Here is a 12,770-nt window from a genome sequence, read left to right on the forward strand (position 1 = left end):
TATTCCAAATCTGTATTCACTTAATACATAGCTTCAAAATACATAAGCCCAAAATTGAAAGAATAAAAATAAATGCATAATCATACTAAAAGATAACATTTGTCAGTAACTGATAAATCAAGCATTCAGAATCTACAGAAGATTTAAACAGCATGTTAGCAACCTAATATAAGTAGAACAAAAACTGAAGAATATACTTTCTTTTTAAAGAGCATGGAACATTTACAAAAATGAAATCAACTTCTGAGCCATGAAGCAAGACAACAAATTTTAAAGAGCTGAAGTCATACAAAGTTTGGTCTCTGACCACAATACAATTAAGCTAGAAATACATCAAACATCATCACAGAGAGGGGGGGGGGGAAAAAGGAAGATTACATAATTTCCAAGACACAGTAGATAAATTTTGGTGGAAACCAATGTAAGATTTCTTTTTAAAACACTGCTTTATACTGAAACTAAGGGGAGGAAGAAGGAACAAGAAAAAGAAACTGATGGTCCTATCCAATAAAAGTGAAGTGACATGGTGTCCAAATTCAATCTTTCAACAAATTTTTGTTATGCTAACCATGTGCCAGGCATTTTTCTAGACACTGGGGATACATCAGTGAAAAAAAAAAAAAAACAGATGAAACTCCCTGCTCTCATGAAAATTATATGCACTGGGGAAACAGAAAATGAAACAAATAGATAAAATATATGACACATCATATATTGATAATCACTATGAAGAAAAATAAAACAGATAAAGTAAGAGAGTACTAAGGTTAAGAGTTCAATTTAAAATAGGGGGTAGTCAGGGACTAATAGAGTAATTTTAAACAAAGGCCTTAAGGAAAGGGAATCTTGAAATCTTGAGAAAGAGAACAATATGGATTAGAGAAAATAGAAAGTACAAAGATCTTGAAAGGAAAACATGTCTGGTATGTTAAAGAACAAGGAGACCAATATAACTGGAACAGAATAAACAAGGTAGACAGTAACAGGAGATGAAGTCAGGCAAAGAGGACCAGATTGTGTAAAAGCTGTAGGATATTGAAATGACTTCAGTTTTCACTTTGTGAACAATAGGAGATCATACCATGGAGGGTTCTGAGCACAAAAACAACATAATGTGTCTAGGCTTTAAATATGATCTGGTTGCCATGTTGAGAACTAACTGAGGGGATGGGCAAGGTATAGAAACAAGGAGATTATTCAAGAAGTTATGGTAATAATCCAAACATTTACTTGGAAAAGAGTGGTATCAGTGGATGGAGACAGAGGAAGAGGATGGATTCTGGGTAGAATCAATTAAATTTATTGATGGATAGGATGAGGGTTAAAAAAAGTTTTAAAATGTATGATTTTGTGTCCAATAATATTTGTGTTTGCTTCTATTAGTCTTTAATTTATATTCATTTATTCAATAAAATATAAATAAACTAAATAACTAAATGGTGCCTATATTCTAGGTAGAGTAAAAGCCTCAGTCCATCAAGTTTGTCTTTAATTTACTAAGACTTCAGGAAGACCTAATAGTGAGGGAAATGAGGCAATAAATGGATTCTTAACTATATCATCTATGAATAGTGTTCTGTATTAGGAAAACATACATTCAATGTAAAAAAGATTTTAGGGACACCTGGGTGGTTCAGTCAGTTAAGAGTCTGACTCGATTTAGGTTCAGGTCATGATCTCAAGGTTTGTGAGTTCGAGCTCAGCATCAGGCTCTGTGCTAATGGCACAGAATTCTCTGTCTCCCTCTCTCTCTCTGCCCCTTCCCTGCTCTCTCTCTCTCTCTCTCTCTCTCTCTCTCTCTCTCTCTCTAATATAAATAAATAAATAAATAAATAAATAAATAAATAAATAAATAAATTTTTTAAAGCATTAAAAAAGATTTTATAAATCTGTAAAATATAGAACTTAAATCTTACCTGAACATCTGAAGGATGTGAATTCATAAATCCTTGATTATACACATAAACCATAAAGTTATGTGCTAAAAAAATCCTGAATTCAAAAAATGAGAGAATATTAAAAGTTATTCTTTCTGAAGCATATAAAGCAGTGCTCAGCAAAGTAAAGTAATACCCCCAGGCCAAATCTGACCTACTCTGTCTTTGTAAATAAAGTCTTATGAACACAGCCACACCCATTAAGTTATGTATGGTCCATGGCTGCTTTCAAGCTACAACAGCAGAGTTGATACATTTTCATAGAAGTAGTATGATCCTCAAAGCCTGGTATATTTATTATCAGGGCCTTTATAGTAAGTCTGCAAACACGATAAAGGTAGTATTTTCTTTTGACATGTATGTGATTTACAGTCAAAGCGATATGCACTCAAAATAATTTTTCTATTTTAATGAACTCCCTTAAAGAAAATAAGAAGGGACTACAAGATGAGAGAAAAGGCACTGTAAAATTTACAAAGATATGAACTAGATATAGGATTATGAGAATTTTCCATTCTTTCTTTCTTTCTAAATTTTACTACCACGCATATATATTACCCACATAATGAAGTAGAAGCCGTATTAATCCAAACATAGATACTAAAACCAGAAGTTCAACATTCTCTGGTATCATTGCCTATACTTATCCTATTTTAGGTATGCTTCCTCACCTCATGGTCACTCTTCAATTCAATGTAACATAAGCAGACCACCCACACTAGCTAGTTGGGAATCCTCTACTAAAAGTGATCTCATATAGGTTACTAATGACCCTCTAGTTGTCAAATCTAAAAGGCAGTTTAAAGTCAAGTAAAAGTAGTCTGACATACACATACTGTTGACCACACTTCCCTTCTTTAAACTATCTACTCTTCAACTCTAATCATACCATTTCCACCTGGCTTCCCAAATATCTTTCTATATACTTTTATGAGTCCCTTTATCTAGATCCTTGCTTCTTCCATGGTATTCAATTCTGGGTTGTTTTTCCTTCTCACCTTTAATATTCACCCCATCTCTACACATTTATCTTGTTCATTTCTGGTGCTTCATTTATATCCACATAAAATAGATGGCTTTGAAATTCATACTCCCATTCTAAATTAAATCTAACTGCCAAATGGACACTTCTGGAATATCCCACAAGCACTTTATATGTAACTTTTCCAAAACTGAGCCCTTATTGCCCGTGACTCAGATGTGTTCCCCTTCTCCTTCACTGCCAAACCAAATCTCTACTATCACTATATCCAATGTTAGCTAATATTTTTCCTGCCACCTCAGTATATCTCAGAAAAAAAAGCCCTATCTCTACAGACATAGCTCTGCTTTTCATTATTTCTCATATAAGTTATTTGCAAGAACTTTCTAATTGTCATTATGCTGTCATAATCATTATGCAAATAACTTCCCAAACAATACACACATGCTCTATCCATCTCCTAAACTCCAGTTCCTATAATGCATACCACTGTTTATAGTCCTGATAAGATGTTCAAATGCAATGTGAGTTCTTTCACTTTCCCTCTTATATACCTGAGAAGATCTTTGAGTTGTCATTTATCATATTCTTCCCTTCTGTCTAAAGGAGTAGGTTAACTGTTCTTTGACTCAATGCTATTCTTCAGCATTTTACATAAGGGATCATTTGTTTATACATCTCTCTCTAAGAAACTTCCCTTCAGGCAAAAAAAAAAAAAAAAAAAAAAAAAAAAACCTGTGTTTCTTGTTTCTTAAAAACCATTCATCTGAGCCTCTTTCTTCTTTTTCTGCCAAACATTTTTGAAAAAGTTATTTACACTTACTACTTTACATTTCTCACAATCCATCTCTCCCTCATACTATATAGTCTAGTTCTACAACCAAAATTTAACTGAAACTATCCTATTGAAGGTCACAAATTAATTCTAAGTCAATTTTTCTCAATTTGTTTTCCATGAAAGAATTAAACCCCACAGAAAGTTATTTCAATTACTTTCTCAACTCCCTAAAGGATGGTACATAAGTAGTACTATTTTCCATAAACTATACACCAGCTTGCACAAGCATATAATCTAATTTCCATATTAAATTCCTTATTCCATATCCCTCATAGGGATATCCCTCATAGGCCTCATAGGTCTGCCTCCTTCATCAAACTCTAACTGATACAATCAGTTACAGACTTACTTCTTATTGCAATAGCCTGCCCTGATTATATAGGTCCTTCTGGGTCTGCCAACAACATAAGATCATATAAATTAATCTTCAGGAGGTGAGTCCCTATTTTTTTCTGTTCCTCCCCCCTATTCACAAAAGACTACTTAAGGCATTAGGAATAAAAATTTAATTAATTCACAGGAGAGCATCTGCTCATCTGAGACAACTAAAAGGTTTAATAACAACTACATTAATTATTTTAACACTATTTTTATTATAAGTAAATAAATTCATATCAATAAAATGAAATACAAAACTAAAGAATAAAAAATTACCTTTGCTTAAGATGTATAGTGTATAGCTTCTGGTCTATTGTAATAATATATGATATCCATTCCTAGAGAACCCAGAAAACTAAGCTGATCAATGTGACAGAAGCAAAACAAAAATTTTACATCAACGCATTCCTCCAAACAATCCCTAAAATGTCTTAGTTAAAATGTCTGTGATAGATATGATTTAAAATCTGCAACAATATATCAAAAATTATAACATATACTTATTATATAATCCATTCTTACTATTTCCACAAAACTAAGTCCAACCTAAGGATTTATATAGGATTAGAAATCTATATTTAACTGAATTTTAAGGTCTTCTGAAATTAGAGACTATGTGTTATGCTGTAATGTCTATTTAGGGGACATCATTGGGATAATAAGGTATCCTGTAACAGTGAAGCTTATTCCATTAGGCACAAAAGATATTTATTTTAACTGTTTTCTTAAAATGTATTGTCTGTTTTCTATTTTTTCCAAATAAAAAATTCTTAAAATTTGGTATTGTTTTTGACTCTATTACTACCATTCCCAAGTTAAAACATAAATAACAAACAGTAAGTTGTAATATCAGTAAGTTGCTGCACCTGAGTGATGAGATTTAATCCAGCCAAAGAGAACATGTAAAAAGCAAGAGTTTGAGCATCACTGAAAAAAAAAAAAAAACAAAAAAACAAAAAAACAAAAAAAAAAAACCTTAAAGCATTTAAAAACCAAAAAGACACAAATATTAGAATATAGAAAAAGATAAGCCTCCCAGGGTCTGTGACTGCCAGCCCTGCCCACCCACAAAAAATTCACAAAGGGCAGCACAGAGAGAGCATGATAGCTTGGGATCACTGTAACCCCAAAGTCAGACTGGGGGTAGACATCTGGTCTGACTGCAGGTCCTGCCCATCAATGAAAGCTTCTCAGGGGACAACACAGGGAGAGTGCTCTGCAGCAGGCTGACTGTAGTTCTGGCAAACATATGCTCTGACTCTATCCAAGTCCAATGCAGTCCCAGACTGGCTCCTTAACAACACAGAGAGCAAACACTGCAAACGAATGGCAAAGAGAGCCATTATAGACAACTGGACTAAAGGTAAACACATCTCAACCACAACATTAGGGCACATGCAACACATATAGATAACATTCCTGAAGCACCAGGATCTGGTAAATAGGGGACATTATACTTCAGGGCACTACAGGATCTCTTCTTCATAAAGCCACTACTTTCAAGAGCAGGAGACAAGCTGACATTCCTAACACATAGAAACAGACACAGAGAGTTAGACAAAATTAGAAGATAGCAGAACATGTCCCAAATGAAAAAAAATAAAATGAAACAAAACAAAACCACAGAAAAAGAGCTAAATGAAATGGAAATAAGCAATATGCATGATAGAGAATTCAGAGTAATGGTCATAAAGACACTCACTGGATTCAAGAAGATCTGGGACAGAAAATATTAAAAGAACCAATCTGGGATAAAGACCTCAATAACAGAAACTAAAATACACTAAAGGGAATAAATCTTAGACTAGAAGAAGGAGAAGAACAAACCAGTGAGCTGGATGACAAAGTAATGGAAAGCAACTAAACTTAAGAGCAAAAAGTAAAAGAACAATAAAAATGAGAATAGGTTAAGAAATCTCAGCAATACCAATAAGTATAGTAACATGAACATTATAAGAATCCAGAAGGAGGAGAGAGAGAAGAGGGAAGAAAATTTATTCAAAAGAATAATAAATGAAAACTTCACTAATCTGGGGAAGGAAACAGAAATCCAGATCCAGGAGGCACAGAGTGCCCCCAACAAAATCAACCCAAAGGGGTCCATGCCAAATAATAATTAAAACAGCACAAAGAAATAACAGAGAGTTTTAAAAGCAGTAAGAGAAAAGAAAACAGTTATATACAAAACAAACCCCATAAGGCTATCAGCTGATTTATCAGAAGAGACTTTCCAGATCAAAAGGGATTGGCATGATATATTCAAAGTTGAAAGGAAAAAAATTGGCAGCCAAAAATATTCTATCCAGCAAGGATATTCAGAATAGAAGGAGAGATAAAGAGTTTCCCAAATGAACAGATGTTAAAGGAATTAATCACCACTAAAACAGTTTTAAAAGAAATGTTAAAGGAGATACTTTCACTGGAAAAGAAAGACCATAAGTAAGGGTAAGGAAAAGAAAAAAAACTCACAGGTACATATAAACATAATAAAAGTAGAAGATCAATCACTTATAAAAACAATAGGTAGATTAAAGCAGTAAATCAGTCAAAAGATTCACAAAATAAAAATATGTAAAGTATGACATCATATACCTAAAATGTGAGGGAAAGGAATGAAAAATCAGTGCATTCATAACATGTTCAAACTTAAGTGACCATCAACTTAATACAGAACAGATATAAACACAGGATGTTATATATGAACCTAATGGACACAACAAATCAAAAACCTGTAATATATATGCAAAAAATAAAGAGAAAGAGATCCAAGCATTTCACTAAAAACAGCCATCAAAAAGAGAAGAGAGTGCAAGAGAAGAACAGAACAGAGAAGAACTACAAAAAAAAACTATAAAACAAGTAACAAATGACAATAATTACATACCTATCAATAATTATTTTGAAGGGGAAGAGTTAAGATGGTGGAGTAGTAGGGGCACTCTATGCTTGCCTCCTCCTTGTAACATAGCCAAATACATAACAAATAATTCCTAACATCCAAGAAATCGATAGGAAGACTGAGAGAACAAACTGCATATCTCAGAGGGAGAAAAACAGCCACATCTTGGAAGGTGGAAGCTGTGGAGAACTGATAAGGGGGAGAAAAGAATTGTGCTGTGGAGGGGAGGGAGCCCTGATCATGAACAAAGGAGAAAGAGAGACAAGACAGAAAAGGAGAGAAAGCAGCAGGCAGGGACTGTAAAAGAAAAACTCTTCTCCAAAGACATTGACTGGGGAAAGGACAAGAGCTGATTATTTCAAGTTTTTACAAGAAGTGGAGCTCAAAGTCTAAAATTTTAGAAGTCCACACCATCGCTGGGATCATACCTGGTGGCTTAAGGGTGCTCCTGTGGGGAAAGAGGACAGAGGCCCAGGAGGGGACAGCATGGTCTGAGGATCCCCTGGGTTGCATAGGAGAAAGAGTTCCACTTCTTGGAGTGCATTTGAGAGACATGGCACTGCCTCTCAAGGGACAAAAGAGAAGGCCACTGAGCAGCCCCATGAACTAGCATAGCTGCAGAGGCACCTATTGAAGGCAGCTAACTGGAAGCCAGTTAGCTTTGGCTGTGCTTTACCATAAACTCCTAACCCCGTGTGGTTATGGGACTGCTTTTCCAGGACAAACCAGCACCAGCCACAGTGTGACAAGATCTTCCCCCAGAGGATCAGAGTGGGTCTAGACTGCTGCACAGGATTCCTAAAATTTAGAGTTTTGAAACCCAGCTGAGTACTTGAGATAAAACACAGGAGCACTGATCTATCAGGCAGACAGATGGCTCAGAAACAGAAGGGTGAAGGCAGGGTTCTGATAGAAGCCTGGGACACAATATTCAGAATAGAAGGAGAGAGAAAGAGGGGAGATTGTTCGCTCTTCTATGAGGGCTTCCTGAACAGCAGCTGTTAAAAAAGGAGTGCAAACTCCTCTCTCCAGGGATGAGAGAACAATAAAACATTTCCACCCCACACCATCCCCACATTAGCATGGACAGACTTCAGTGAGCAACACAGTATCCCAAGTGGAGACTCAAGCCATTTACACAAAGTCCCACCCCACTGTGCCCTGCAGGTGCATCTTTACTAGGGCAAGTGATGCTGAGGACCAGTGCAGTAGGCCGCTCCACCAGAAGACCAGCACAAACTCCCCAGCCACATCAATTCCACTGATCATAGAGTGCAGCAAAGCTTCAGCTCTAGGGGAAATAGAATCTAGCCTTTTCTAACAAGCAGTTAAAATATACCTACTTAAAATGTGCCACACACTGGACAAGATCCAAACAATCCACACTGCAAGCAAGGAGAAACTCTACAGAGGACTGATCTGAGAGAAAGGGTAGCCAAATCACAACAGCAGAGTGTACAAAGTATACACCAAAACAACTTCTTGAAGGGCCAGGCCCTGGACAGTATATGACCTCTACTTAATACAGTCATTATTATCAGGAGCAGCAATATAACAGGGTTTCCTAACATACAGTTGACAGAGGTCTAGGCAAAATGCCAAAGAGGCAGAATTTATCCCAAAAGAAAGAACTGGAGGAGGTCATGGCCAGGGATCTAATCAAAACAGATGGAAGTAATATGCTTGAACCAGAATTTAAAACAACAATCATAAGGAGAATAGCCGGGCTTGAGAAAAGCATAGAAGAAACCAGAGAGACCTTTACCACAGAGATAAAAGCCCTAAAAACTAATAAAGTCAAAATAAAAAATTATATAACTGAGATGAAAAACTGACTAGATGTATTGGCAACAAGGATGGAAGAAGCAGAGGAATGAATAAGTGACACAGAAGATAAAATTATGGAAAATAATAAAGCTGAAAGGAAGAGGGAAAGAAAAATATTGGATCACGAATGTAGACTTAGGGAACTCAACAACTTCCTGAGCATAATAACATTCATATAATAGGAGTCTCAGAAGAAGAGAGGGGAAAGGGGGCAGAAGGTTTATTTGAGCAAATTATAGCTGAAAACTTCCTTAATTTGGAAAAGAAAACAGACATTGAAATAAAAGAGGCACAGAGAATGCCCATCAAAATCAACAAAAACCATAGACAACACCAAGACATACTGCAGTAAAATTTAGACTATACACAGGAAAGGAAATAATCCTGAAAGCAGCAAGAGAAAAAAAATCCTTAACTTACAAGGGAAGACAAATCAAAATCGGGTTCACAGCAGATCTCTCCACAGAAACTTTGCAGGCTAGAAGTGAGTGGCATAATATATTCAATGTGCTGAATGGAAAAAATAAATATGTAGCCAAGAATGCTTTATCCAAAAAGGCTGCCATTCAGAATAGAAAGAAAGATAAAGAGTTCCCCAGACAAATAAAACCTAAGAGTTCATGACCACTAAACTAGCCCTATAAGAAATATTATAGGGGACTCTTTGAGTGGGAAAGAAATCAAAAGCAACAAAGACTAGAAAGAAACAGAGAACATCAGAAACAACTGTAAAGAAACAACAGGTAACACAATGGCAATAAATTCATATTTTTCAATAGTCACTCTGAATGTAAGTGGACTAAATGTCTGAATCAAAATATACAGGGTATCAGAATGGATAAACAGGAAAGACCCATCTATATGCTGTCTATAAGAGCATAAATCATTTTAGACCTAAAGAGACTTGCAGATTGAAACTGACAGGATGGAGAACCATCTATCATGCTAATGGATGTCAAAAGAAAGCCAGAGTAAAAATACTTATATCTGACAAAGTAAATTTTAAACCAGACTGCAACAAGGGATGAAGAAGGGCGCTATATCATAATTAAGGGGTCTATCCAACAAGAAGATGCAACAACTGTAAACATTTATGCCTCCCAACTTGCATGTATGCAAATATAATAATCAATTAATAACAAACATAAAGAAATTCACTGAAAATAATACAATAAGAGTAGGGGACTTTAACATGCCACTTACAACAATAGACCATCTAACCAAAACTCAACAAAGAAACAATGACTTTGAATGACACACTGGACCAGATGGACTTAACAGTTATATTCAGAACATATCATTCTAGAGCAGTAGAATACACATTTTTAAAGTACACATGGAATATTCTCCAGAGTATATCACATACTAGGTCACATATCAGGACTCAACAAGTATAAAAATATTGAGATCATACCATGCATATTTTAGGACGCCAACACTATAAGATCAGCCACAAGAAAAAATTTGGAAAGACCACAAGTATATGGAGGTTAAAGAACATTCTACTAAAGAATGAATGGGCTAACCATGAAATTAAAAAAGAAATTTAAAAATATATGGAACCCAATGAAAATGAAAACATGACAGACCAGAACCACTGGGATGCAAAAGGCGGTCCTACAAGATAAGTATATTGCAATACAGGCATACCTCAAGAAGCAAGAAATATCTCAAATACCCAACCTAACCTTACATCTAAAGCAGCTAGAAAAGGAACAGCAAATAAAGACAAAGCCAGTAGAAGATGGGAAATAATAAAGACTAGAGAAATAAACACCATAGAAACAAACAGTAGAACAGATCAACAAAACAAAAACTGGTTCTTTGAAGAATAAAACTGATAAACTTCTAGACAGATTTATCAAAAAGAAAAGAGAAAGTACCCAAAAAATGAATGAAAGAGGAGAGATCACAACAAACACTACAAAAATACAAACAATAATAAAAGAATGTTATGAAAAATTATATGCCAAAAATTGAGCAATCTGGAAGAAATAGACAAATTCCTAGAAACATACAAACTACCAAAATTGAAACATGAAGAAACAGGAAATTTGAACAGACCCATAACCAGCAAATAAAATGAATCAGAAATCAAAAATCTCCCAACAAACAAAAGTCCAGGGCCAGATGGCTTCCCAAAGGAATTCTACCAGACATTTAAAGAAGAGTTAATACCTATTCTTCTCAAACTGTTTCAAAAATACAAATGGAAGGAAATCTTCCAAACTCATTCTAGGAGGCTAGCCTTACCTTGATTCCAAAACCAGACAAAGAACCTACTAAAAATAAGAATATCAGGCCAATATCCCTGCTGAACATGGATGGAAAAATTCTCACCAAGATACTAGCAAATTGAATTCAACGGTACATTAAAAGAATTATTCACCATGATCAGGTAGGATTTATTCCTAGGCTGCAATGGTGATTCAATTGCAAATTAATCAACATACACCACATAAATAAAAGAAAGGATAAAACCATATGGTCCTCTCAATAGACATATAAAAAGCATTTGACAAAACACACAGCATCCATTCTTGATTTAAAAAAAAAACCCTCAACAAAGTAGGGATACACAGAACATACCTCAACATCATGAAAGCCATATATGAAAGACCCACAGCTAATATCATCCTCAATGGAGAAAAACAGAACTTTAATTAAATGGTCAGGAATTAGATAGGGATGTCCATTCGCACCATTACTATTTAACATAGTACTGGAAGTCTTAGCCTCAGCAATCAGACAACAAAAAGAAATAAAAGTCATCCAAATTGGCAAGGAAAAAAGTCAAACTTTCACTATTTGCAGAGAATGTGATACTCTATGTAGAAAATCCAAAAAAAAAAAAAAACACCAAAAAATTGCTAGACCTAATACATGAATTCAGCAAAGTCTCAGGATATAAAATCAATGTACAGAAATTGGTTGCATTTCTATACACCAATAATGAAGCAGCAGAAAGGGAAATCAAGGAATCGATCCCATTTACAACTGCACCAAAAAACAATTAGGTACCTAGGAATAAACCTAACCAAAGATGTGAAAGATCCATACTCTGAAAACTATAAAACACTTATGAAGGACACTGAAGAAGACACAAAGAAATGGAAAAATGTTCAATGTTCATGGATTGGGAGAGCAAATATTGTTAAAATGTCTATACTACCCAACGCATTCCACATTTTTAATGTAACCCCTATCAAAATACCACCAGCATTTTTCACAGATCTAGAACAAACAATCCTAAAATTTGTATGGAACCACAAAAGACTCTGAATAGCCAAAGCAATCCTGCAAAAGAAAAGCAAAGCTGGAGTCATCAAGACAGTATGATACTGGCACAAAAACAGACACATAGATAACAGGAACAGAATAGAAAACCCAGAAATTGACCCACAACTATATGGTCAACTAATCTTCAACAAAGCAGAAAAGCACATGCAATACAGAAAAGACAGCCTCTTCAACAAATGGTATTGTGAAAACTGGACAATTATATGCAAAAGAATGGGACTGGACCACTATCTTACACTAGACACAAAAATAAACTGAAAATGGATTCAAGACCTAAGTGAGACTTGAAGCCATAAAACTTCTGGAAGAAAATATAGGCACTAATCTCTTTGAAATCAGCTGTAGAAACATTTTTTTTTTAGATATGTCTCCTCTAGCAAGGGAAACAAAAGCAAAATTAAACTACTGGAACTATATTCAAAAAGAATGAAAATTTGCCATTCACAACTACGTGGATGGAACTAGAGAGTATTATGCTAAGCGAAATTAGTCAGAGAAAGACATATCATATGACTTCACTCATACGAGGACTTTACAATACAAAACAGAGGAATATAAAGGAAGGGAAGCAAAAATAATATAAAAACAGGGAGGGGGACAAAAACATAA

The 12,770-nt window shown here is 35.1% G+C and overlaps 1 protein-coding gene across 18 annotated transcripts in view; it reads right to left on the reverse strand.

Moving 5' to 3' along the window:
* Positions 1-12,770, reverse strand: part of ADAM32 (ADAM metallopeptidase domain 32) — a 177,254-nt gene that overhangs the window by 148,380 nt on the left and 16,104 nt on the right. For 15 of the 18 annotated variants that reach the window (XM_045055536.1, XM_019828535.3, XM_019828534.3 and 12 more), the window contains 2 exons: positions 4,412-4,473; positions 1,917-1,992 (listed from right to left, as the gene is read on the reverse strand). In XM_045055536.1, the coding sequence (XP_044911471.1) occupies positions 1,917-1,992; positions 4,412-4,473 (138 nt within the window). The remainder of the gene's footprint in view (positions 1-1,916; positions 1,993-4,411; positions 4,474-12,770) is intronic. The other 3 variants (XM_045055540.1, XM_045055542.1, XM_045055537.1) reach the window with 1 other exon arrangement.

The sequence above is a fragment of the Felis catus genome, chromosome B1 (assembly GCF_018350175.1).
Source record: "Felis catus isolate Fca126 chromosome B1, F.catus_Fca126_mat1.0, whole genome shotgun sequence".
NCBI lineage: Eukaryota > Metazoa > Chordata > Mammalia > Carnivora > Felidae > Felis > Felis catus.